General features: G+C 36.6%; 1 protein-coding gene across 1 annotated transcript in view; it reads right to left on the bottom strand.

Annotated features, from left to right (window-relative positions):
- Nucleotides 1-23,102, bottom strand: part of LOC117672473 (uncharacterized) — a 201,825-nt gene that overhangs the window by 50,940 nt on the left and 127,783 nt on the right. Inside the window, exons 11-13 of the mRNA XM_087890311.1 lie at nucleotides 11,220-11,438; nucleotides 9,332-9,584; nucleotides 2,873-3,036 (exon numbers count right to left, since the gene is read on the bottom strand). Of these exons, the coding sequence (XP_087746437.1) occupies nucleotides 2,873-3,036; nucleotides 9,332-9,584; nucleotides 11,220-11,438 (636 nt within the window). The remainder of the gene's footprint in view (nucleotides 1-2,872; nucleotides 3,037-9,331; nucleotides 9,585-11,219; nucleotides 11,439-23,102) is intronic.

Consider the following 23,102-nt stretch of genomic DNA (forward strand, 5'->3'; position numbering starts at 1 on the left):
GGTTAAATAGTTTGCTTTTACTAGCTAGTTATGCTAAGGCATGATTGATTGCAGGGATGGGTTCTACTTACCTTTACTACTGGTAAAGGTTCGCAACAGGATCGCATGCATGCCTTGCTTCTGCACATGTACCAAAGCTACTGCGCATGTGCAGATAGCTGATGATGACATCCCCGCCCATCGCCCTGCGGTGGGCGGGGCCTCCCACTGGTTTTACTACCGGTTCTTACGAACTGGTCTGAACTGGGGGCAATCCACCACTGATTGATTGACTGATTGATGTTGAATCTAAACTGTATTTTCCAGGCCTCTTTTATTCCTTACTGTTGACCGATATATTAATTTGCAACAATAATTTGTCATAGTTGATGAATTCTTAGAAGCTAAACTTGATATAACAGCTTGTAGAGGATAGATTGTGAAACTATTGACCTTCAGAAATAGTTGATCTAAAACTCCTAAGAACTCACAATATTGGCACACCAGTTAGAGAATGCTAAATAATAATTCATTTGTACCTGAAAAGTCACAGGTTCTCTACCCCTGAATTCCATACAGAATTAATTCAGTATGACATATTCCTACTGAATATTGTATGGAGTTCTCATCTGATTCTCTTAAACTGTCAGCTTCATTCTGGCTTGTGTGAGGAACCTGTACAGCCAAGAATCAATCAGAGAATAATCAACTGTAATGGAAGTAGATCAGTTTTATAACTGGTTATTTGCCATTTCAAAAATAAGAATTGTGTAAGTCCCAATTTTATCTATAAAAATCATTTGACTGTGATATGCATAGAAGTGCAATAGATGTAAAGTTTATGCATGAAAAGATGCTTATGTGCACATTAAACCTAAATATCTGTGTACAATTAGATGTGTCTGTAGCCACTCAGAAATAAATTTATCAATAGACAGTTCAGTTCACAATAACAAAAAAGGTTATTTTTTCCAAATTCAGATATAATTATAATTTACGCCCTGAGTTTTCCATACCGTAATTTGCTTAGAAAGCTGTAATGTAACCAGTTTTGCTATGCATCCTTTGTTTTATTATTCTGTTATGAGAATTTTGAAAGATACATTGTCCAATGAAATACTCTTTTCTTTATTGTAAAACATTATGGAAAGATTGATTCAGAAGGAAAAAAAATTATTGATGATCCTCCACCTGTTCCTTAGACAATAAAGATGTTCATAATATTCTGATTGAAAATCTGCCTTACGAATATTTTAATTTAAATTAATTTTCCTGAGTAATAAATGACAGCAGATAAAACTTATAAAACCATATGAAACTATGAAGTCGGTGATGAAGAAGACATTAATATCTACAAAAAATGAATTAATTAGACTGCCAATACTTTGAATTTGCATACTGCTTCCAGGAATGTGGATGATTTGAAATCCTTTGATAGGATGTTAGATTGCCCATGTATTCCTCAAAGCTAAGAGCAAATATGCAAAATTTGCCACCCTCAAAGGCATCTTATCATTGCCTATGGAGATTCTCAGTCATCCAGGTCACGGCTGTCCCAAAGGTACTTTTTCAACAGGCAACTGGACTTTGCCTGAGTTCAGCAGTGAAGCATAGCTTCACAACACAGTCCTTTCATCAAGGGCTTTCCAAGAAGCTCCACACCGTTTTGCACTGCTCAGGTGACCCTGAGGACATAGACAAACCTCCAAGTGGTCTCAATGACTCTCTGAAAGAATGCAAATGACCAGCTGTCTGCAAGGAATATAAATCTTTCCATTCCCCACCATCCAATCAGAGCTGAAGAAACTTCTTGGATCACAAGCAAAACATGTTCAAAGAGAAACAAGAAAGTCCAGTTGCTTCCTGAAAAAGCACCTTAGGGACATCTTATAATTCTTACTTTCAGTATGTGTCTATACCAATATTAAACTTCACTCTAATTTTTCACTAGATTAGAATTAAAGAGTAATAAAATTTGGCTCCTATAACTGAATAGGACATGAATAATGCATGACATTCTCCAACTTTATCTCACGTGGTCACTGGAAGAATTTGTCATTATATTTAAGGCACTAGGCTAGAAACCAGGAGACTGTGTGTGTTTTAGTTCCACCGTGGCCATGAAAGCTAGCTGGGTGGCTTTGGACCAGTCACCCTTTCTCTGTCATCCCACAATGTTAGGTTCAAACAACAGGACAGTTGGTAAATTCCTGTTGCAACCTATGGATCAGTACATCTGAAAAAAAACAGACTCCCGCGATGAGGGAAAATGCTAGAAAGGAAAAGAAGGAAGGGATCATTGTCCTTAGCTTGTAAAATTAACCAACAGAATAAAAAAGAGGGATGCTTCAGAGGTGGCATAGTTTGTTCCTCTTACATTGCAATTTTAGCATATGTAAGGTCAACCTCTCTGGGAAGTAGACAAAGCTAGGATCATTCTATCAATACAGATAGTCCTTGACTTACAATAGTTCATTTAGTGACAACACTGTTACACCACCACTGAAAAAAGTGACTTATGACCATTTTTCATGCTTACAACTGTTGCAGTACCCTCATGGTCACATGATCAAAATACAGAACTGGACAACTGATTCATATTCATGACGGATGTAGTGTCCTGGGGTTGTGTGATCCCCTTTTGTAACCTTCTGACAAATATAGTCAACCGGGAAGCCAGATTCACTTCACAACTTTGCTACTAACTTAACAACTGCAATAATTCACTTAACACTTAACTTAACAACTGTGGCAAGAAAGATTGTGAAATGGGGCAAAACCCACTTAACAAATGTCTCATTTAGCAACAGAAATTTTGGGCTCAATTGTGGTCATAAATTGAGGACTACCTGTATGTTTTCTGCAGGCATCTTATGGTAGATACAGGACTTACCTGAGCCAATATAGATGCAGAGTTGCAGATGAAAATAAAAATAGGACTGCATAAAGCAACACGGTGATCAATGCTCCAGGAATTCCAGTCTGTTCCGTTCTTAGAAAAAGCCAATACAGCTTGGCACAGTCAGCAGTGGGATTATCAGCAGTGTAATGAAGTCGCTGAAATTAAATTAAAAGGATCGGAGTAAGAAAACATTAATGATGAGAAATAGTACCAAAGGTTTGCAAAGTATAGATACACCAATGCTTATTTGTGGGAGGTCCACAAATAAGGCTTCATTAAGGATTGTTGAAGACAAGGCTTCTCAATAGGCAATTTTTTCATCTTTTTACATTCCTTTGTTTTTTTTAAAAAAAATATTTACTATTTTTTAAACCGCTACAGTCCTGATGTCGTATGATGAAAACACAGTTGTGGTCAGTTATTTTAGCATCAGCTTTCTCTGATGTGTGTCTTCACTTGAAATGTCTTTTTTTGCAGCTCAAACCTCTGCACTTTATTTTAAAATAAATTCCAATCTCATTGACTTTAGTGCAATTTAATCTTAAGTACTCCCAACACTGTAATGGAAGCTAATTGTAGGGACAATTTGATTCAGTGGATAAAATGCTGTATTTTTCACTATACAACCCAGCTGTGTTTCCATCTTGGGAACACCAGGCATATTTCAGGTTCAAGACTCAGGCCATAATACAATTATTTTTCATACCTGGCCAGATTTATTCCTTTAATTAGAGCCAACTTTTCCTCTTATTCTTGCACCTTGAGGGGGACAGGGAAGTGGGGGAACGACAATTGGTAGGCTTGTCTTCACAGCTTTGTGAAACTATTGTAAAAAAAAATGTCTTTGTGTATATATGAATCTTTATATTCTGTCAATATTTGAGTGGTATTAAAATGTAAGTCAATCAGAAATCTATCTCGTGGTTAGGATGCTAGGTTGGAGGTTAGCAAGCCTGTGTTTGAGACCTAGCGCTCCTCCGTGGCTGGGTGAGCTCCTGTCATTAGCTCCAGCTCCTTGACAGGGACATGAAAGGAGCCTCCATGGGCATCCCCTGGGCAATGGTGATGTCACCGGCTAATCCTTTGAACCCAGAAATACCTTAAATGATGCCTCTGACACAAACAGGATGGGGGGGGTAGAAATCTATCTTTGTTACAATATATTTGTGCGGGTGGTTGTGGCTTACTTACTTGAAGGACTAGGCATGAATGCCTGAACAGCACAGCTGAGGGATAATAAAATAAGTAAACTATCCAGCTTAAGAAAACTACTTTGGGGAAGTTGACTTTCAAGAATACGAGTTGTAGCTAAAAAGAAGCTCATGTGGAGCTATGAATCCTTAAACAGGCAGCAGAATCCAAGGTTTCATGTAAAGATATGAGAAGAAATGGGGGACGTCACTTATTTACAGTAATGAGGAATTTGCAAGGGTGAAGTTTAAAGAAATGTGGTATAAGGGGGGGCTATTAAAGGATTAGGTCACTGAAGAAAACCTCCTTACAAATTAGAAACCATAACAAGTATATTTAACCCCAGAACTATGTGTTCAGATCAATCCCATGCCTAAACCATAGCAATCAGCTGTGTTTCTATTCAGAGCAGTGGATTAATATTGATGGGTTAAAAGTTTTAGAATTAAAACAGTATTCTCTTGCTTTAATTTAAACTTTATTGAATTATGCAAAGAAAATCTCAAATACAAACCTCAGTCTTATATTTTTAAAACAGGAAACAAAGTGGAATTGCTTCATAGTTTTCTTACAAACTTGTTATGTTATCAGTAACAGGCGTGTGAGGTTTATGTCACACATTGTATTTAAAGGAAAACAAAACAAAGCCCATGACCTTCTCTGCATATTAATAATGCAGAAAAAACTGACAACGTTATAGTGCTTTCACTTGAAAAAGAAAACTATCTTCATTGAATCATTACTAATTGGAACTTCGCATTATCGTGAAAGGGTAAGCTCTTTAGTGTCTGCATTTAACCTGGTTGTCAAACCAACCAACCCATGTTCTGAGTTTATCTAATACATTAAAACCTAAATTAATCAAACAGGAAGGTTTTACAGAGAGCTGTAAAATACAAAAATAGCAATTCAACCAAGTCTAATATCCCGAATGACCCAGTCTTTAAATAGATCTAGTTGTGTGACCATAACCAGTGTCTTGATACCTGACACTCTCTGGTGCTCCTCTGTCCTGATTCAGGTTCTCCCACCACATACAAAAAGAGATTATTCTTGAAACTTCACTCCTGGTGATATATAGTCATTCCAAGACTAAATGGGAAGCATGGATGCCTCCAGCAAAATGGAGGTTAGACAATCAGAAGTAACTATTGCACTTCTCCCAATGAAAATGCAAACCTATTGAGACACTTTCATTCTCTATTTTTCCCTACTACTAAATCTTTCTAAGTTCCCATTAGAGAGCTTGTCAAGGTAGAAGAGAATTGTCAGGTTCAATTCTCAGCCACTGATGCTTCTTAGCTTTTATTCTGATCTCATCTTTACTATAGATTCACAGATATCGGTGACATATTTTTTTAAAAAATCCAAAGTTGGCACCTAATCTTATAGATTTATTATTATCATAATCAACAAACATTGAATGTAAAAAACAATACTAGATACTCCAGGCAACAAATAAAATGTGCACTATCAAACTAGAAAGTGACAGCTATGCAAGATACCCAAGGATCAAAATCAAATGGTTGTTAATATTTTCAAAGCAGTAGGTATTTAATAAAGCATATTTAGAAATATTTCTACAATAAAAAATGAATAAACTTACAATTATTTATGATCCACTAAGATTTCAAATATTTACAGGGCAAAACTTCACATTATACCCATATTCTTTATAAGTTTCTTTTCTAAAATACACTATTAGGTGAGCTATATCATTTCCTTTAATAATAAAAAACGAGAGTGAGTCCAGAGGGGACCCTATTTTCCAAGACTATCACTCTGTCTGCTTTCATAAGCACTAAGTCCACTTAAAATTTAAAAGATATTAGATCATTAGAATAGTTCATGTCATATTACCACAACATAATACTTTAAAATGCTTGATCTAAAATAAATTGATTGGCAAGTAATCTAAAATAGCAGCTGAAACAATGCCAAAGGCGGGAAACAAAATTGCTAATACAAATATGGAAAACATATGTAAAGGATTCAGTTTCATTTTGAAATAGAATATGTCTCTTTGCATGGTAGTCAGTGAAATGTGTTCCTTGTGAGAATAATTTCTGATAGAGAATATTGGCAAGTTTGTCACAAGATAGCAAAATGTTTTATTCAGAACTTTTCCAATTAATTTAAGGAGAAGTGGGTTGGGACCTTCAAATCATAGATCTTTGAAACATATTCACCGATCTTTTGTTTAATATAACAAACAGTAAATATAGTATCTGTAAGGCGAAGTTGATCTCCTGACATCCACCACAATTTAAAAATGTATAGCCATCATTTGTTCAAATTAATTTGAAAAATGTCAGTGAAATGCAATAGTTTCTATTATCACCATGTGCAATTCTTAGCAGTTCAAAAATCTGGTAATAAATTTATCTTCCAGGAATTAAGATTCTTCAGCTCTGCTGTGGCTTACCAAATTCTCTGCAATAGATCCAAGGCAGTAACCGTAGAACTGAATTGAAAAGTAATACAGAAGTCTGGACAAACAAGAGAACAACGGACATCCTTTAGTAGCCTCTGTGAACCTGAATACCTTTTTGCCATCAGTTATAAGCCCGTTACAAATTCCACTTTACAAATAAAACAAATAAATAAACACCTTCCAAGATTGGTCTTCTCCTGTTTCTTCTCTTCCTTCCAAAACCATTGCAAATAATTTTGCTAGCTCAGATTTAAACATGAACACACCACAAAAATGGTGGATCTGTAGCTCACCAGATGTTGCCAATGATTAGATTTGATAGAAATCCTGTGAAAGTACGTAGACTTTATATCAATATTGACTGATTTATACTATCCTTAACTTACATTCACATAGGCCTGGTCTTTGTTGACTTATTATAATTTTGTCTTTTGCTGCATTTTATTATTTGTTTTGGGGGAGCCCAAGATATGGGGTAATATGAATTCAGAACATCTTGATAATGGCTGAAAACGTATATAACTTATGGGAAAGAAAGAAATGGGAAATACATAAGATGGATCTGATGCAGTGGTAGGTTGCCCCCGGTTTAGACCGGTTCACCAGAACTGGTAGTAAAACTGGCGGGAGGCTCTGCCCACCAACCCCGACGTCATCAGGACAGGCACGGCCCTGTTGTGAACCGGTAGTAAAGATAAGTAGAACCCACCCCTGATCTGATGGATATGCAGATGTCTGGAGAGCTACACCTAAGAACTAGTTATGTAACTTTCTTGGACCAATTCTATGATGGAGTCAACCGTTGTGGATGAGCAACACTCAGAAGACTTGATTTCAAAAGATGTTAACTTGAAGCCTGGGGATTATGATCAAGAATATATAAAGGACTCAACATGTTTCAGAAAGGATCTCCATTTGCTGCTTTGCTGATATATACCTGGTTTTCTCCTCTTTGTTCACCACTTTTTGCCTAATCATCTTCTAATTTGTCAGCCAATAAATTGACATCTGTATCCTGGTTAATAGTTTGTATTTATCTTTTGAAACAACGTTCATTTAAGAACTCATTAACCAATTTCCATAAAATATTTACTATTATTTTGTTGAATGAAATTACACCCAAACTAATGTTAAGCAGAACATTTAACTGCAATTTTGCTTCTCTGTGGTTTTATTGCTATAATTTGCTAAAAGAAAAATTTAGCTGGGAGTTTCCAGTTAGCCTAAAGAAGAGAAAAAAAAGGTGTTTTAGGAATTGATAATAGGTTTCCTTGGCTGCAGCCCTAGCAACATACTTGGCACTTATTCAGAACCTTATAAGGTTGTAGTTACAATACTCTAGACTCAAGTAATATCTGAGGCAAAGTCGTTTTATCTTGTTGCATATGCTCTAGCATGAGAGTGAAGACTTCTATAGGATCAATAAAGTAGGACACAAATAAATGGAGGATTAATCTCAGCACCTCTGGAAAGGATGCTGTTTAACTACAAGTTGCCTTGTATAGTAGGTCTGCCTGTGTTTGTGGATACATCACTTTGATGTCCACCCTGGTAATCAGCATAGTCACAAGCAACATAAAAATGTTAAATGCACAATTATAAGGAGACTGGGTGAATGAGCAAGTGAATAAAATTAGGATTTAACCATTGGACTTAATAAAGTAGAATTTCCAGCATCCCTTTACTCCTAATCATTCTGATTAGACTAATAATAGCTACAGTTCAACTGTATCCAGAAAGCCACAAATGCCATTCTCTACCTGATTTTTTTTAACTTCAGGTGATGCACCTGAAATGTAATTTATGAATAAAGTGATCCAGTATCCATGTATACTCCCTTTTCTAAAAAGAGTAGAAAACATTGAACAAGCATTCCCTGTGTGCCAATATCTAAATCTCAGAATATACAGCATTTCCACACCTAAAAATTGAAAATATTGTACTAATGTATTAAGATGAAAAGACAAGGAGGAAAGCAAACACTCTGAGTATTTGTAGCTATAGTATTATGATGCAAGCAACAAAAAATCTAACATGAATAATTATAAGGAAAATGTATTCCCTAAATATTCCAGTGCATCTTTGGGTAGTAAAATATTCTCAAAATTTAGCTACACTTGCAGCTAACAATGTAAAGATAATTCTGTTTACTTGAATCACAAGCCAATCTTATCCCATGGGGCAGATATAGGATTTCCCCCAATTAACTATTATAGTAAAAGAAGTCCAACTGACAATTAAAAGCCAAGTTTGATACCTCTTTCCTCAATCTGTTTTCTTTGAACGGCTTTTATTTCAAGACATTGACTGGGTGGTACAAAAACATCCAAATAAAGAGTTAATTTGGTTCAGTTTTTATCCTAGGAAACATGGTTAGAGGGAAAAAAAACTATCAATGATGAATGGGCAGTCTTTTAGAACCTTGTTACTTACTACGTACAATCAACCATATATTGCTGGATGAAATACTAAAGATAAAATCCAGTATAATAAACACAATTAAATATGTTATCCATGCATTTTAGGCTGTGATTGGAAAGAGAGAGATTTTACAGTCCTTTGATGTTGTGTTTTATTCTTTAAAAATATTCTTTGGTTCCCTAAACTATTGCATTGCTTCTAAAACTGCTGTGATCATTTTTATTCTTCATTAAAATATCAGTTTTATATGTATTCACTTTATATTCACTGAGTATAATGAATCGCTACCAATTTATTTAATTATTTTTACTTGGCCTGCTGTCAGCAGAGGTAGGATTTCATATTATCTGGTGACTCATTGAATAAAACAAACTTCTATATTGAAGTTATTTTAAGTGACTTACCCCCAGGAATGCATCCACCACAAACACTGCCAAAGGGTCTAGGACTGTCCAGAATCCCCAAGCCATGATCAGCTTTGACAAGTAAAAAGGGAAGGAGTCAAACAACAGTTGACAGCCCCATCTCATCAGAATCAAAAGAAGCATCACTGTGTTCAAGGTCAAAGGTCCCACCACAACCATAGCCATCTCTTCGCTGGCGTGTACCAAAGAATTCTGGTAGCACAAATCCACAGTATAAAGATAGAATTGGAATCTGAATAAAAGAGATAGGGCAAAGATTCAAGAAACAAGATGATTCCTTGTTACAGGCATACTAAATCAATTTCTTCAGTGATTTATTTTATGCATTAAACCTGCAAAGATGTTTCCACTTAGAACTGCTACTCTACTGGAATTTCATGATGATGATTTGTATTTGCATGTACGTAATTATGCATAATGGTGAATTTAAAGTTCAAAACATAAAACAGAAAATGGTGTAATACAATAAAAGTCACACCCACCAACCATCAAAAATAAAGATGCAGTATTATAAAAAGATACAGCTTTTTTTTTAAAAAAATCCTTTTGTGCTAATAAATCCCTTTGTTCATGGAAGCTCTGGCCCTATAAAATGACAGAAACAATAAAATTCCAAATGTAATGCTTTCTGAAAGACAGAACAGTTCCAGAAGTTTATAGTTTTAAAGTTATTCAAATAATTTCAAATCTCCTCTTCTGTAGTCTGAGAAGAATAGATATTAAGTGAGATGCCCATCAATGTGCATGTTGTTACTAATTTACATTTGCAATCACGAAGCATCATCACTGTGTCCTCCAGAAGTTCCCATCATGTCACAACACTGACTATACCAGTTAATGGTAGTGGTAGTGGTAGAGATATGGAAGCCAACATGGATTAAGTGAATCACTTTACCTATACTCTTAAATTGATTCAAAGGATATGTAAATTTTCTTCTTAGACTTCGTACAGTTTACAACTACAGAACCATGATCTATGCTGTCATGCCCCTGTTGGAGCCTGAATCTGTGGGGGAAGATAAGCTTGAACTGGAGTCAACAGAGATCGAGGAGGTGGCTTTGTTGGCTTCAGAGGAAAATGTGGAGGAGCAGGGCCAGTCAAGCCAGGGCCTTTCTGGATTGGGACAGCTTGTAGGGAGGGAGGAACCCTCCTTGGCTAAGAGAGGCTAAGCAGTGAACATGAGAGACAGAGCTCAGGCGATGAGCAAGGCCCACCCCCTCGTGATCCTCAAGCATGGAAAATGGAGAGAAGATCAGAACAGCACAGACTGATCCAGCCACACAGGAGGAGAGCACCCAATCCCTCTTCACAAGGCTTGGGGACTGAGACTTAAGGAGGCGCTGTGGGGAGGGGCATTTGTCAGGAACAAATGCTGAATTCATGGAGTGTTGAGTGCTGACATTTGAACTTTCCTAAATTCCTTGCATTCTTTCTGGATTTCTGGATACTTGTCTTCAGGGGCGGGTTTCAAAACTCGTCGCTACCGGTTTCGCTCATGGGCATGTGCGCGCATGCGCAGAAGCATCCAGGTGGGTGGGCAGAGCCTCCTGCTGCTACCAGTTCACCCGATCCAGGGTGAACCAGTAGCAACCCACCACTGCTTGCCTTGCTCCTCTGATTCCTAGACTCCTCGACTTGCCCTGCTGGATTTCTTGCTTTGCAGCCATGGTGCTTACAGTGTTGGGCTGGACTATTTGCAGCCAGAGGCTGCTTGAGGTGTGGGTGTGAGTGTGTCATCACTTTGCTCTGGGACTTGCCAGAAATGTGGGAGCATTTGGGGAAATTTGGAGCAATAAAGAGGCAGTTTGAACTGCCAGCTTCCTGTGTTACCTCTGTGCCATGCCCTGGGTCATCACACATGCTTACTTTGTGACAGGAACTGCAAAAACGTGGAGTAAGATCCATTGACTAAAATAATGCAGATATAGACGTATAAACCAAAGGAAAGAGATTAGCAGCACACTCGACCAAAAATCCCAGGAATACCACTGTCCTCTTCCAAGTTCAAAAAAGGCATCATACGCTCTGAAGTAGAAATGCTTGGTGAATCTTGTGGACACTTTTGTGTCAACAGCAGGGTGACAGCTGTAACAAAAGAAATGATACAATAAAAGATGATGCAATGTGCATAATTTAGCATGGATTACTGCACGGTCTCATCATAAAGGTTTAGAAATGTGAAATATAAATAAATAAAATAAAGATGAACTTACATATTAATTGCTGTCTGTATACACATTTTAGATTGCTATCACTAAAGAGTAGTTACTGCATAGTCTCACCATAAAGATGAACTTGCATATTAATTGCTGTCTGGATGCAAGTTTTAGATTGCTATCACCAAAGAATAGTTTGAGGTGTCAGTTCAATTTAATTACATTTTAATTGGGATATAATGGAGAGTAAGCAGTACCCAAATTTGTCAAAAGAAGAATGTTGAGCTCCAGCCAATCTTGAAGTGTAAAGCCCTTTTCTAAGTGACACTCCTAAAAGCTGAATCAGCCTACAGATCATCTCAGCCTAAAAATTACATCTAGAATTCGGTGAGCAATATGGGAAGAAGAAAAGCAAATGAGAATTAGTTAATTACTGTAATGGTATGTGGGAATGACCTTGGCAGACTGAAGGAAGAGTTGCAGACTAGACACAGTGACAGGCAGCAGCTGAACCCACAGACGGTTTGGGATGTGTGGCAAATGTCTCAGAATGGACCTTCCCTAGTTTCTCCCAAGAGGGGAGAGCTGTAATGTACATTCAGACTATCAAGATACGGTTAATATAAGAGTACAATAAATTTAAAGTTAGTACTTCTGGGTGTGCCTCTTATCTCAGCTACCTCACAAAGCTGACAATTACATAGACACCAATGAATCAAGTTTAGCTTCCAGGGACTACATGAACAAATATTTGACATCTCAACCGATTTACAATAACTTGTAGCTCTTCTATGGACATCCCATTAATCTGGTTGATCTTGTCCACCTTACTTATTAGGTATCTTCCTACTCTTTTAATTCCTCAATTAAATTTAAATTTCCTTCTTGTATTATTTGGATCTCTCCAGCATCTGTCCATGTTAGCTATAAATATACAAATATTTTAGAAATGTAAGCAGATTGATGATGATGATGATGATAGATAGATAGATAGATAGATAGATAGATAGATAGATGAGAGAATAGATAGAGAATAGAGAATAGATAGATGATAGATGATGATAGATAGATAGGATAGATAGATGAGAGAGAGAGAAAGAGAGAGCTGTATACACACATACATGTATACACACAAATGTATATACATATACATACAAACATAAATACATACTGGTATATACGTATACGTATACGTATACACATATGCATACTGACACACACACACACACAATGTCAAGGCTATCTTACTAATGGATAACAAATGGTGCTAGCATTATATATAGTAATTCAGATTTTATATGCTGACTTCAATACAAAATTGGCCAATGCTTAACCACTATATATTATATGTCCTGAAAAAGCCTCTTTCTGTAGACAACTTATATTTGCAATACAGCTCAACTAGGGAAAAAATCATTGTAGCAGTGCTTGAATTTTTGTTTCATCATCAATGAATTAAAGGTTTAATAGTTCTGTGATGTTCATTGTTACATTTTAAATCTGAAAGAGCAGAAAGGGCCCCCGAAATTGACTGTGGTGGAAGAAAAAAGGCAGAAAGAAACTTACTCTGTGCAACCATTTATGGATCAATGTGGTGTGATCTGCCCTTTAGTTAATTACAAAACTTTTTCAAAGAAAGGGAAATGGCAGACATGCAGACACAAGTTGGCATTCTGCCTACAAGAAGCTGGAAGGTCCATTCTGATTCAAAGCTAAAAAGACAGCCACTTCTTTGACCTTTGGAAACTTCTAACTCTTGTGTACATCTCTACTGATTAAAATGACTAAGGCTGTTCAGGCCACCAAGCAAAATAACAACATGCTCATATATTGCTTTTTAAATTGATAAAGAATTTTAAATGTTCCCTGAACACAAAAGTCTTGCTAATGATGTAATGGAACTATGTAAATCTCTCTTTCAAAGTTTTCAAAGCTTCCAACTTTTCTACTTTTTAAGAATTGCTTAGCTGTTGCATTGTCTTTCCAATGTAGGTAGTCCTCAATTTACAACCATAACTGACCCTGGAATTTTGGTTGTAAGTCATTACGATTGTTAAGTGAGGAGCCTATTTGATTGATCCAACCCACCATCCTCTTTCCTATTTTCCTGTGAGGTGGATTGGGCTGAGAAAGAAGTACTGGCCCAATTGGCTTGCCTTTAAGGTAATATTTTAAAATTATTTATGAATTTGCATATTATACAAAAAATGCAACCTTTCCAATAGTTGGATGCAAAGAAAATAAGGAGATGTTGTAAAAAAAAATTGGACAAACTGTCTTAATCATTTTATCACAGCCTCTTTTTATTCTAGAAGTAATGCAGTCTATACAATAGCAATATCACGCACCCGAAATAGACCCATTCAGAGCCATTTTCATCATAATGTATTATTTTTAAAAAAAAGCTGTTCCAAGAATAAGAACTTTAAACTTTAATCTGCTCTAGTAAAAATATTACATCAACTAGGAAATGGCAGAAATATTGAAATGTTTGAGAGATTTGCCTATCATTAAGTTCCTTGAAAAAGCATGTATCTGTTTTAACAATCAAAACTTAGAAGATCAGATCCTATAAATGCTCTATGAAAATGTTAATCAAGTTCTGGAGAAATGCAGAAGAGTGCCATATCATAAGAAGGGAGGTGGTTTAAAATGAAAATGTATTTTCTGTAAAACTGATAACATGAGGTTCAGCACTGACTATATCCCGAAAATCTCTAGAGTGCATTTCCTCAATTTACGAGCACATTTTCCTGTCCCTAAATGCTAGGCATGTAAACTCAGCATGGAATCTGAAACTCAAGCTGTGTTATTTCTAGCTCATATTTCATCAACTCTGTTAAAGATCCAGAAAGAGAAAGTATGCCCTCAGTTACACTACAGGGACCTGGCTTTTTAAAAATGAAATTACACAGGTATAACTCTTGAGCATTTAAAGTGGGAGACGGGTATTTGCACATGTGGACCTATAATTCAGAATATTGGCCTTGAAATATGCTTTCGGTTCAAATGAAGACTACGAGAAACAGAAAGGTCAGGAAATTTAGAAAGTTCAATTCACACACAAAAATTTAATATACCAATGGCCAATATTTTTTTTCTCAAAATAGGGAAGACATGAGAATGACCAAGATGCCTTGAACTGAAAGCTGTTTTTCTCAAAAATACTACATTTTTAAAACTGGTATTCAAAGCACATAACATGTGTTCTTATTGACAATGGTTCAGTTTTGTTTGTATGATCCATTCTGAGTATTTGAGGCAAACATTATATGCTGAAACACTGAATATTTTACTTCCATGTTAAGCTCTTCGATTAATTAAATGTAATTCAGATGTGCTTGTAAAGGACCTTATTCATAGCATAATGACTTGAGTCCATATTGTACAAAGTTATGATTTGCGTAATAATGGCTTATTGAACAATAACTCTGTAAGCGATCACATTGCACTAAGCCAAAAGTAATACTTTGAAGCGGCAAAACCTCATTTTGTACAACAGCTAAAAGCAAGCACAATTGTAATGCTAGCACAAGGTGTTCAGTAAATGCATCTCTCCTTCTTATTGTATTTCAAGAAACCTAGGATTGCTGAGAATCAAACTCTGGATTCTCACCCTTCGTAGACGGTGCAGACTTTATTTTCTAGTTCTCGGTTTGCAAGCAGCAATAGATGACCCGATGGGATGGACACTGAATTCTGTTTTATTACAAGAAATATAAAATTAAAACATCACCAAGATTGTATAACAACAAAATCACCTTGATGCTTATCCCATATTTAGACATAAAGTAAATCCATCACATCTCTTATCTTTCAGACAACAGAAACATGGTTTGTACAGCTTTCTCTGTGAGATTCTTCAAGGCATTTAAACCAAGGAAACACAAACTTAGAAAACAAAGCAGCAATACAGAATTAATAGCCCACTTTCAATTAGAAGAAACAAGAAGCAGAAAAGCAGAAAAGATTCTCTGTCTGACACTCCTATTTAGAAAGCTGCTGCCAGTCAGGACAGAAAGTTACTTGTTGAGGGTCTAAATTCTATGACATTAAGTCTTCAACACCTTAAGATGTACTAATCACAAGGGAGGAGTAGGCTGTCAACCACACTCACTTTGTGTTCCCCTTTTGTCTATTGTTCTGCCTGCTCTGTGTAAGGGATGGCTAATCTGAGGTCATTTCCTTCTGCCTTTCTTCACAGGCACATATATACAGAGCACAAACTCTTGGACTCCTATCCTGCTAGGACATAATTCCAATTATCCCTAAATTATATTTCCTGTATATAAATCTCCTTTCTGTTCCAGTTGTAGAATCTGTTTTATTGTTTATTTTTTTCATCAATTCCCACTCTCAGGAATGCTTCAACCCCTTACAATACTGGGAATTATAAAAGCAATGTCCTTACCCAAGGAAGTAACTATGTTACTTCCATGTGGATGTGGATCCATGCCCCGATGGCAGCTATCACATAAATCCAATTCAGACATTTCAATATATTTTCTGCACTACCAAGGAGTCAATGAATATCTACCCTTCAAGACTTAAGCAAGTATCTATTCTAAAACAATGCCACAAGAACAATGTAATCAGCTGGGCCATGCCTAAAGAGAGCTTAAGTAACCCATATATATTCTCTTATAAATTCTTACCAGAAGCCTATAAAATAGGCCTCTATTGTTATTATTATTGAGTTATGGCCACCCATTGAGTTGATGATTGGTAGACAATTTGGATGCCTAAGCTCACATTTTGGTCCTTATGTGACATCAGTTGTTATGTAGAAGGTTGAAATAGTAACTTTAAAAATAGTGAAAGGCATTGTGCACTTGGAAAAGAATATTCAAAAAGGCACGTTCTTCCTCAAATCAAAACCAGGCACCTTTCCAAGTCCATTTAAATAAGCTGATGTGCTAATATTGGAGAAATGTCAAAGAACCCAGCCTCAACAGTATAATATTGCACTTCTAATAATTGTTATCAAATCAGTTAATTCTAGAAAATTACGGCCAGGTTCGAAAGAATATGTTGCAGTGGGAAAGAACTGTAATATGTTTTAAGTGGAAAAATAGCACAGCTGTTTCATAAATTGTTGCAAGCGTATCTTCTCAATATTGTTTGTGATGATTTGGTCAAAAAGGAGGTCATTCTTCAAAATGAAGAAGGAGACAGACAGACAAATAGGTAAGCATAGTGAGCTTTAGTAGTGTATAGATTCAGCAGATTTTATTGATCTTAGAAACAGAAATTCAAAGCACCTCTTTAATAATCCACCAATAAGAGAAAAAAAGATTGATTTAGGATAATTTATTATATTAAAATGTATTATAACTATCAACATTATATTTTTCTTTCCCATGTTTAGGTAATGCTTTAGGGTGTAATCTGTGTTGATGGCTCTGGGAAAAAAAATCCAGTTTTTCAAAATTTAAATTCATTTCTTTTGAGCCACTCTGACTTTTAAAAAATGTTTCAACGTATCCCAGCCCTGTAGAATCTGACAAGAAATCCACCTTGAACTGTGTGCACTTTCTCTCTGTCTAGCTTCCTGCACTTCCCTAAGGCACAAAGATCCTATGCTCAGCCAGGTTTTAATGTATTGTAAAGGACTCATAAAGAATGTACCTGATAGAACTGGATCAGAATGTCACCCCTGATAGAAATTATGATCAAGACATGGTGGATATATAATGAGAACCTTATCTCTTTTACAGGGGCTTCTGTTGGGAGAATAGCTTTGGAAGAAAGGTTGTTTAGAGAAATCAAAATTCCTCCATTAAAAGGACAGAGGATGGAAAAATGTGGCTTTGTTCAGAATTCTATATCATTGGTGAAATAGACAAAACTATATTAAAGTATTCCATTAATTTAGGAGTAGGAAACCTTTCAGAGCTAGACAATATTTGTGATGTCAATAGCATTCAAAGGTTTCACAAAATGGCAGTCACAAGGACAAGCTGGTGAGATTACTCCTTCCCATTCATTTTTCCTTTTCTTTTTAGTTAAGTATTTATTAAGAATTTCCTTTTATAATAACAGACAAAAAAGGAAAGAAACAAAAAAATGCAAGAGAAAAAGAAAAAAACTAAAGAAATATGTCAATAACTTCCAATCTTCTTTTCCACATTACAATTACAACTAATTAGTTACAAATATTATATTACAATTAATTACAATCTTATTGTCCTTCCTTTTTTCATTCACAATTTACCTAAAGATCTTCACCACTCTAGCTCATGTTCTGTTCTGTTCTGTTCTGTTCTGTTCTGTTCTGTTCTGTTATGGATGATTTTTCTCTAGTTGGACACACTTCCAAACAAAGCTGTGGACCAGAGTCAGCCATTTTGGGGGATATTTGGAGAATGCTTAGAGGCAAAGAGGAATGCATACTGAAGAAAAAAGGGATTATAGAAGAAGATACTTAGCTTCATAGAAACAGATGTTCATACTCCAAGAAAAAGAAAAGAAAACAAAAAACATGTCGGGCAGAGAGCCTACCAAGAAAATTCCTAGAGATACATTGATGCTAGAGCCTCCATATAATTTATTGTTCTTGAACAGACATTTTCTTACACATCAATCCAACATTTAAAATGCTTTACCTCTGCACTATTCTGGCTCAGAAATGAATAGCTTCACAGTTTAAAAAAGAATAGTCCTTCTAATATTCTTTTTAATTTTAAACCTTTTGAGGTCAACAGCTTATTGGCAACTAGAAACAAAGAAAATGACATTCAGATATAACAGTTATGGAAAGTCTTGGATATGTAATTTCATAGAAGGATGCAACCAAAATGATACACAAAAACTCAAAGCCTCCAAGATTGTGGACTTGGAAGAAAGGAAAATATTGGAATAAATAGCTTTATTATTTCTGAAGGAACATATGGGTCTTTTTTCTTTTTTTGGTAATACTGCTGCCCAAAGGTAAAGGTAACGGTTCCCCTCGCACAAAACTGCTAGTCGTTCCTGACTCTAGGGGGCGGTGCTCATCTCCGTTTCAAAGCCGAAAAGCCAGCGCTGTCCGAAGACATCTCCATGGTCATGTGGCCAGCATGACTAAACCCCAAAGGCTCACGGAACTCTGTTACCTTCCCACCAAAGGTGGTCCCTATTTTTCTACTTGCATGTTTTACGTGCTTTCAAACTGTTAGGTTGGCAGAAGCTGGTACAAGTAACAGGAGCTCACCCCATTACGTGGCACTAGGGATTCGAACTGCTGAACTGCCGACCTTTTGATTGACAAGCTCAGCATCTTAGCCTCTGAGCCACCGTATCCCCTACTGTGCCTAATTTTAGCTAAACTAAAATTCTGGATTTTTCTAGGAGCAGAAAAGTTGACCGTCTAAATCACCAATTGCATTTGGAAAATCAAGTTGATTTAATTCAAAAGTTTATTTAATTATTTTAAAAAAAAAGAAGTAGCATCCAATTCAATCTTATTGTTTGATCCAATTCACTGATCTGATTAAGACAGTTGGTTCCTTCAGAGTTTCAGTCATATTGCCTCCCAACCAAATCTGGTGGCGCAGCAGACTAAAGCACCGTTATTAACATCAGCTGCCTGCAATTACTGCAAGTTCAAATCTCACCAGGCTCAAAGGTTGACTCAGCCTTCCATCCTTTCTAAGGTAGGTAAAATGAGGACCCGGATTGTGGGGGCAATAAGCTGACTTTGTATAAAATATACAAAAGTATGAAGGCTATTGCTTAACGCATTGTAAGCCGTCCTGAGTCTTCGGAGAAGGGCGGCATATAAATCAAATCAAAAAATAAATAAATCTCTAAGCCGAAGCTCTAAATACCCCCACTTTTTTTTTTGCCTGTTTCTCTTCAGTGTCCAATCTTTTGTGCTTTTTAAAGTTGTGAACTACACTACAAAATTCAGAAAAAGTGTGGATTTCGGTGTGCTCGCACATTCCGATTTTGCCTGTAGGTTCAGCAAGTGTGAATTAGTTAGTCTGAATTTCTCATCCATCCCATGCTAGAGAGTTAAGTGACAAAAAGACTTGGCTGAGAAAACTTTAAAAATCCCAAGTGAAATCGGTTATAAAAATCTCTGGGAGGCTTTAGGCAAGTCTTCCTGGGCTCATATCTCACCTGAAATAAGTGGGTGAAAATACTGACCTATTTTAAGTGACTGTTTTAAAGCCTTCTGACATAATATACACCAATTTCACCCATTACTTGCTGATGGTGAAGGAGGGCTAGAGAGACAGGACGTCTTTGGACACCCTAAAGTAGCATATAAATGCTAAGTATTCCTATTATATCAGAGCTGATTTTTTAAAATATTATTTTGTGAATTGGCTCTAAAGACCACCATGAAAACTGGCCTACATTCTTCTAAGACTGCCTCTTTGAACAGAGCATAATTAAAAACAAACTCAGCTATGAATCGGAATATAAAGAGTTCTTTAAAAATTGGCCCTTGCCCTTCAGATTTAGTTCCCAGAAATGTGTCTTTTTCAAGAAAAAATGCCAGCGTTCATATTTTAAGATAGGGAAGGGGGAGGAGAGCGACAGAGAAGAGAGCTCACAAAGCTGAAGACCGTACATCTATAGACACCCACAAATGCACACACACTCAAGTGTGTCAATACATTTTATTTTTATGTAGGAAAGTGAGAACACACATTTTATGCCTATAGTTGGCTGGTTTTTTCCCACAAAGTTTTTAAAGACCTCAGCAAATTCCTTGAGCGAAGGAAATACAAAGGCAGGGGGAAAGGTCTTCCATACCGATACATACAGCTTTTTGTATTTGGGGGTCTCACACCATAGGATGTCAGTGGGGGTTGCCTGCGTTATCACATTTCCCAGAGCAGAGCAGAAAGTTGAAGGAAGCTGAGAATAATAGGATTCCATTGGGGGGGGGAACGAGACATAGAAAGAACAGTAGAGGAATTGTGATGCACTACTATTTCCTTCTCTGCGAGAAAAAAAAAAGAGTAACACAAGATCCACTTTGATTCTATTAAACTGGATTGCAATCCTGAATACACTCACTAGCAACTAAAGTCTTCCCTGTGAATCAAAATGCACTGTCTTTTCAGGGACCACCATCAAGTGCAGAGCACACTGCACATTTTTGACATGAAGAAATTGGGGCAGTTGAAGCCTTATTGAATTAGCTGGAGCCAAGTGGCTTAGATATGCACTAATGATGCAAAGAAAACTTAACCTATGAAGTTTAATTGTGCACTTGCAGTATCTTCCATGCCTTGATGTGCCAAATGTTTTTAATTGAGTTGAGTTCGTTTTCCTTCTCTTCTCTTTTAAAGAAACTGAAGCCAACATTTTTATGATTGCTGGAACTGTTCCATGTCCTTTTCCTTATTGTCTCCAAATTGTTGACCTCTTAATAGAAGGGAGTAAGTGTGGAATAAGTTAGAGGGCTGTTAAAATTGCCCAGCTCTTAAAATACAATTTCTAATGAAATAAATATAGACAGGGAACTCTCTATGGTTTATTGGACAAAATAATTTCCTTGGCATGGAAGAACTAAGTCCAATTTGGATATGCTGTTTTATTTGGACAGTTCAGAAATTCATTTGTATTATTTAAAAAAAATGCATTCAAAATAAAATATACCAAAGAAAAAGTGCAAAAGATCTGTGTGTGCACTAGATAAAGAACTGAACATGAGCAGCAGTGATTTAACTTAAAATCCCCCTTCATAAGAGATTATAAAACTCACTGCACTATATTGGCTACACCACTATCATTTTCTGTATTTCTGATGTGAAAATGTAAGTGCTGTACTTATATAGCAATACTTAAAGGAATGTGTTGCAAAGGACAATAACACAAGCAAAGCATTAAAGCAGCTGTATCACTCAATTATTCTGAGACCATCAGAAAAGCAAAGAACTTGGGCACGATGGGCATGTCAAGGCAGCTTGGGCACGATGGGCATATCAAGGCAGCTAGGAAAACCTTTGAAGCAGCCATGAACAGTCTTCTAGATGATAGTAGAGAATGCTACTGTCATGACAGGGGTGGGTTCTACTTACCTTTACTACCGGTTCGCAATGGGGCCGCACACGCACATGCGCTTCTGTGCATGCGCAGAAGCATCCTGATGATGTCAGGATCGGTGGGCGGAGCCTCCTGCCGGTTTACTACCGATTCTATAGAACCGGTCTGAACCGGGGGCAACCCAAAACTGTGTCATGACCACAGATATTAAATCTGTCTTATAATAGGGGCTGTGTCTTGGCAGGGAAGAGAGTGTTTTGAGTTATTATTATTCTGGTGATTCCTGAAGAAGGGGACAGAATTTTCTGTGTTTTTAGCTTGGTCACCGCAACCCCTCCTGGATTTTAAAAGCAGACAGAGATAACCTATGGTTGGGTTCATGCTGCAGTGTCAGCCTCTTGGAAGACTAGTACCTCCTGCCTTGAAAGTGGTGGTGGAGTGTCCCCCCCACTCCTCCTCAAGAGTCTGTACTTGGATCCAACTTTTTTCAGGAACTATTGTCTCACTCCCTGCCATCCCCCCAGTCAGGTTTGTGAAGTTGGTTGAATATCTTTTATTGGTTGAACATCTTCTATTTTATGGTTGGTTGAATATCTTTTATTCTCATATGACTATATCATTGTTTTCTTTTTCATGTTTTATTCTATTGCTCCATTACTTTACTACTATTACGTAGTAGTACTACTTCTTTTCATTTCTCCATTTTTATTGTTATAAGCCGGCATGAGTAGCCCCACGGTGAGGTAGGCAGCAAATAAATTTATCAAATAAATAAATATGCTCAATAAACTCTGAAATGTTTAGAAAACATATGAATAAATAAAGAAGAATCAATTTTCTTCCTTTTCCCAATGCAGTCTGATTCAGATGGAGGCGAAAAGGATTAAACAGTTCTCATTTTCTTTCTTTGAACACCATTATTCCTTTTCCTCCACCCCTCCTTACCTAAGATTACATGGCAATATGGGAGATGAACATTAATTAGTCTAGACCTGAGTGAATCACTGTTTCCATAAACGGTGATCAGCATAAGGTTACATGAGGAATATACAACATGATCTATTTCTGATTCCATGTTACTTTCATGTGCTTTCACCCAATTATCTATTCTACATTAATCTTTTTTTTTTTTTAAATCCATTCTGATCCTATATTTATTATAAATGTGCTGTCTTGGTATTAAATGCACATTTGGTCAGATTATCCAGCAAGTGATTGTTGTTTGATCCACATAATAAACTGATACGCAGAGTAAATAATTTCATGTTGGAATTTGTAAAGGCTTAATTTTTCAAGCACATGCAAATTAAATGGCAAATGATGGAAGCTCTTGTAATTGGGTAAATTGCATTTGAATATTAGGATTCTGCTAGACGGATATCAAAAAATTTTAGGGACAAAGAAGGTGGCAGTAGAGTACCATTTTCTGAAAGATTTTTTAAGGTTTGTGAGCTGTGAAGAATAGTGGCACGCAACAAAACTGAAAGAAAAAGCAACCCCTTTTTGCAATTAAAAGATAGTAACACTGTACTCTAATTAGTTCTCTCAGGAAGTAAAGATGTCGCCAGTTAAGTGAATGAGTGACAATTACTTGGATTATTGTCATACT

This window comes from Pantherophis guttatus, chromosome 3 (genome assembly GCF_059756535.1).
Source record: "Pantherophis guttatus breed Tessera chromosome 3, ASM5975653v1, whole genome shotgun sequence".
Lineage (NCBI taxonomy): Eukaryota > Metazoa > Chordata > Lepidosauria > Squamata > Colubridae > Pantherophis > Pantherophis guttatus.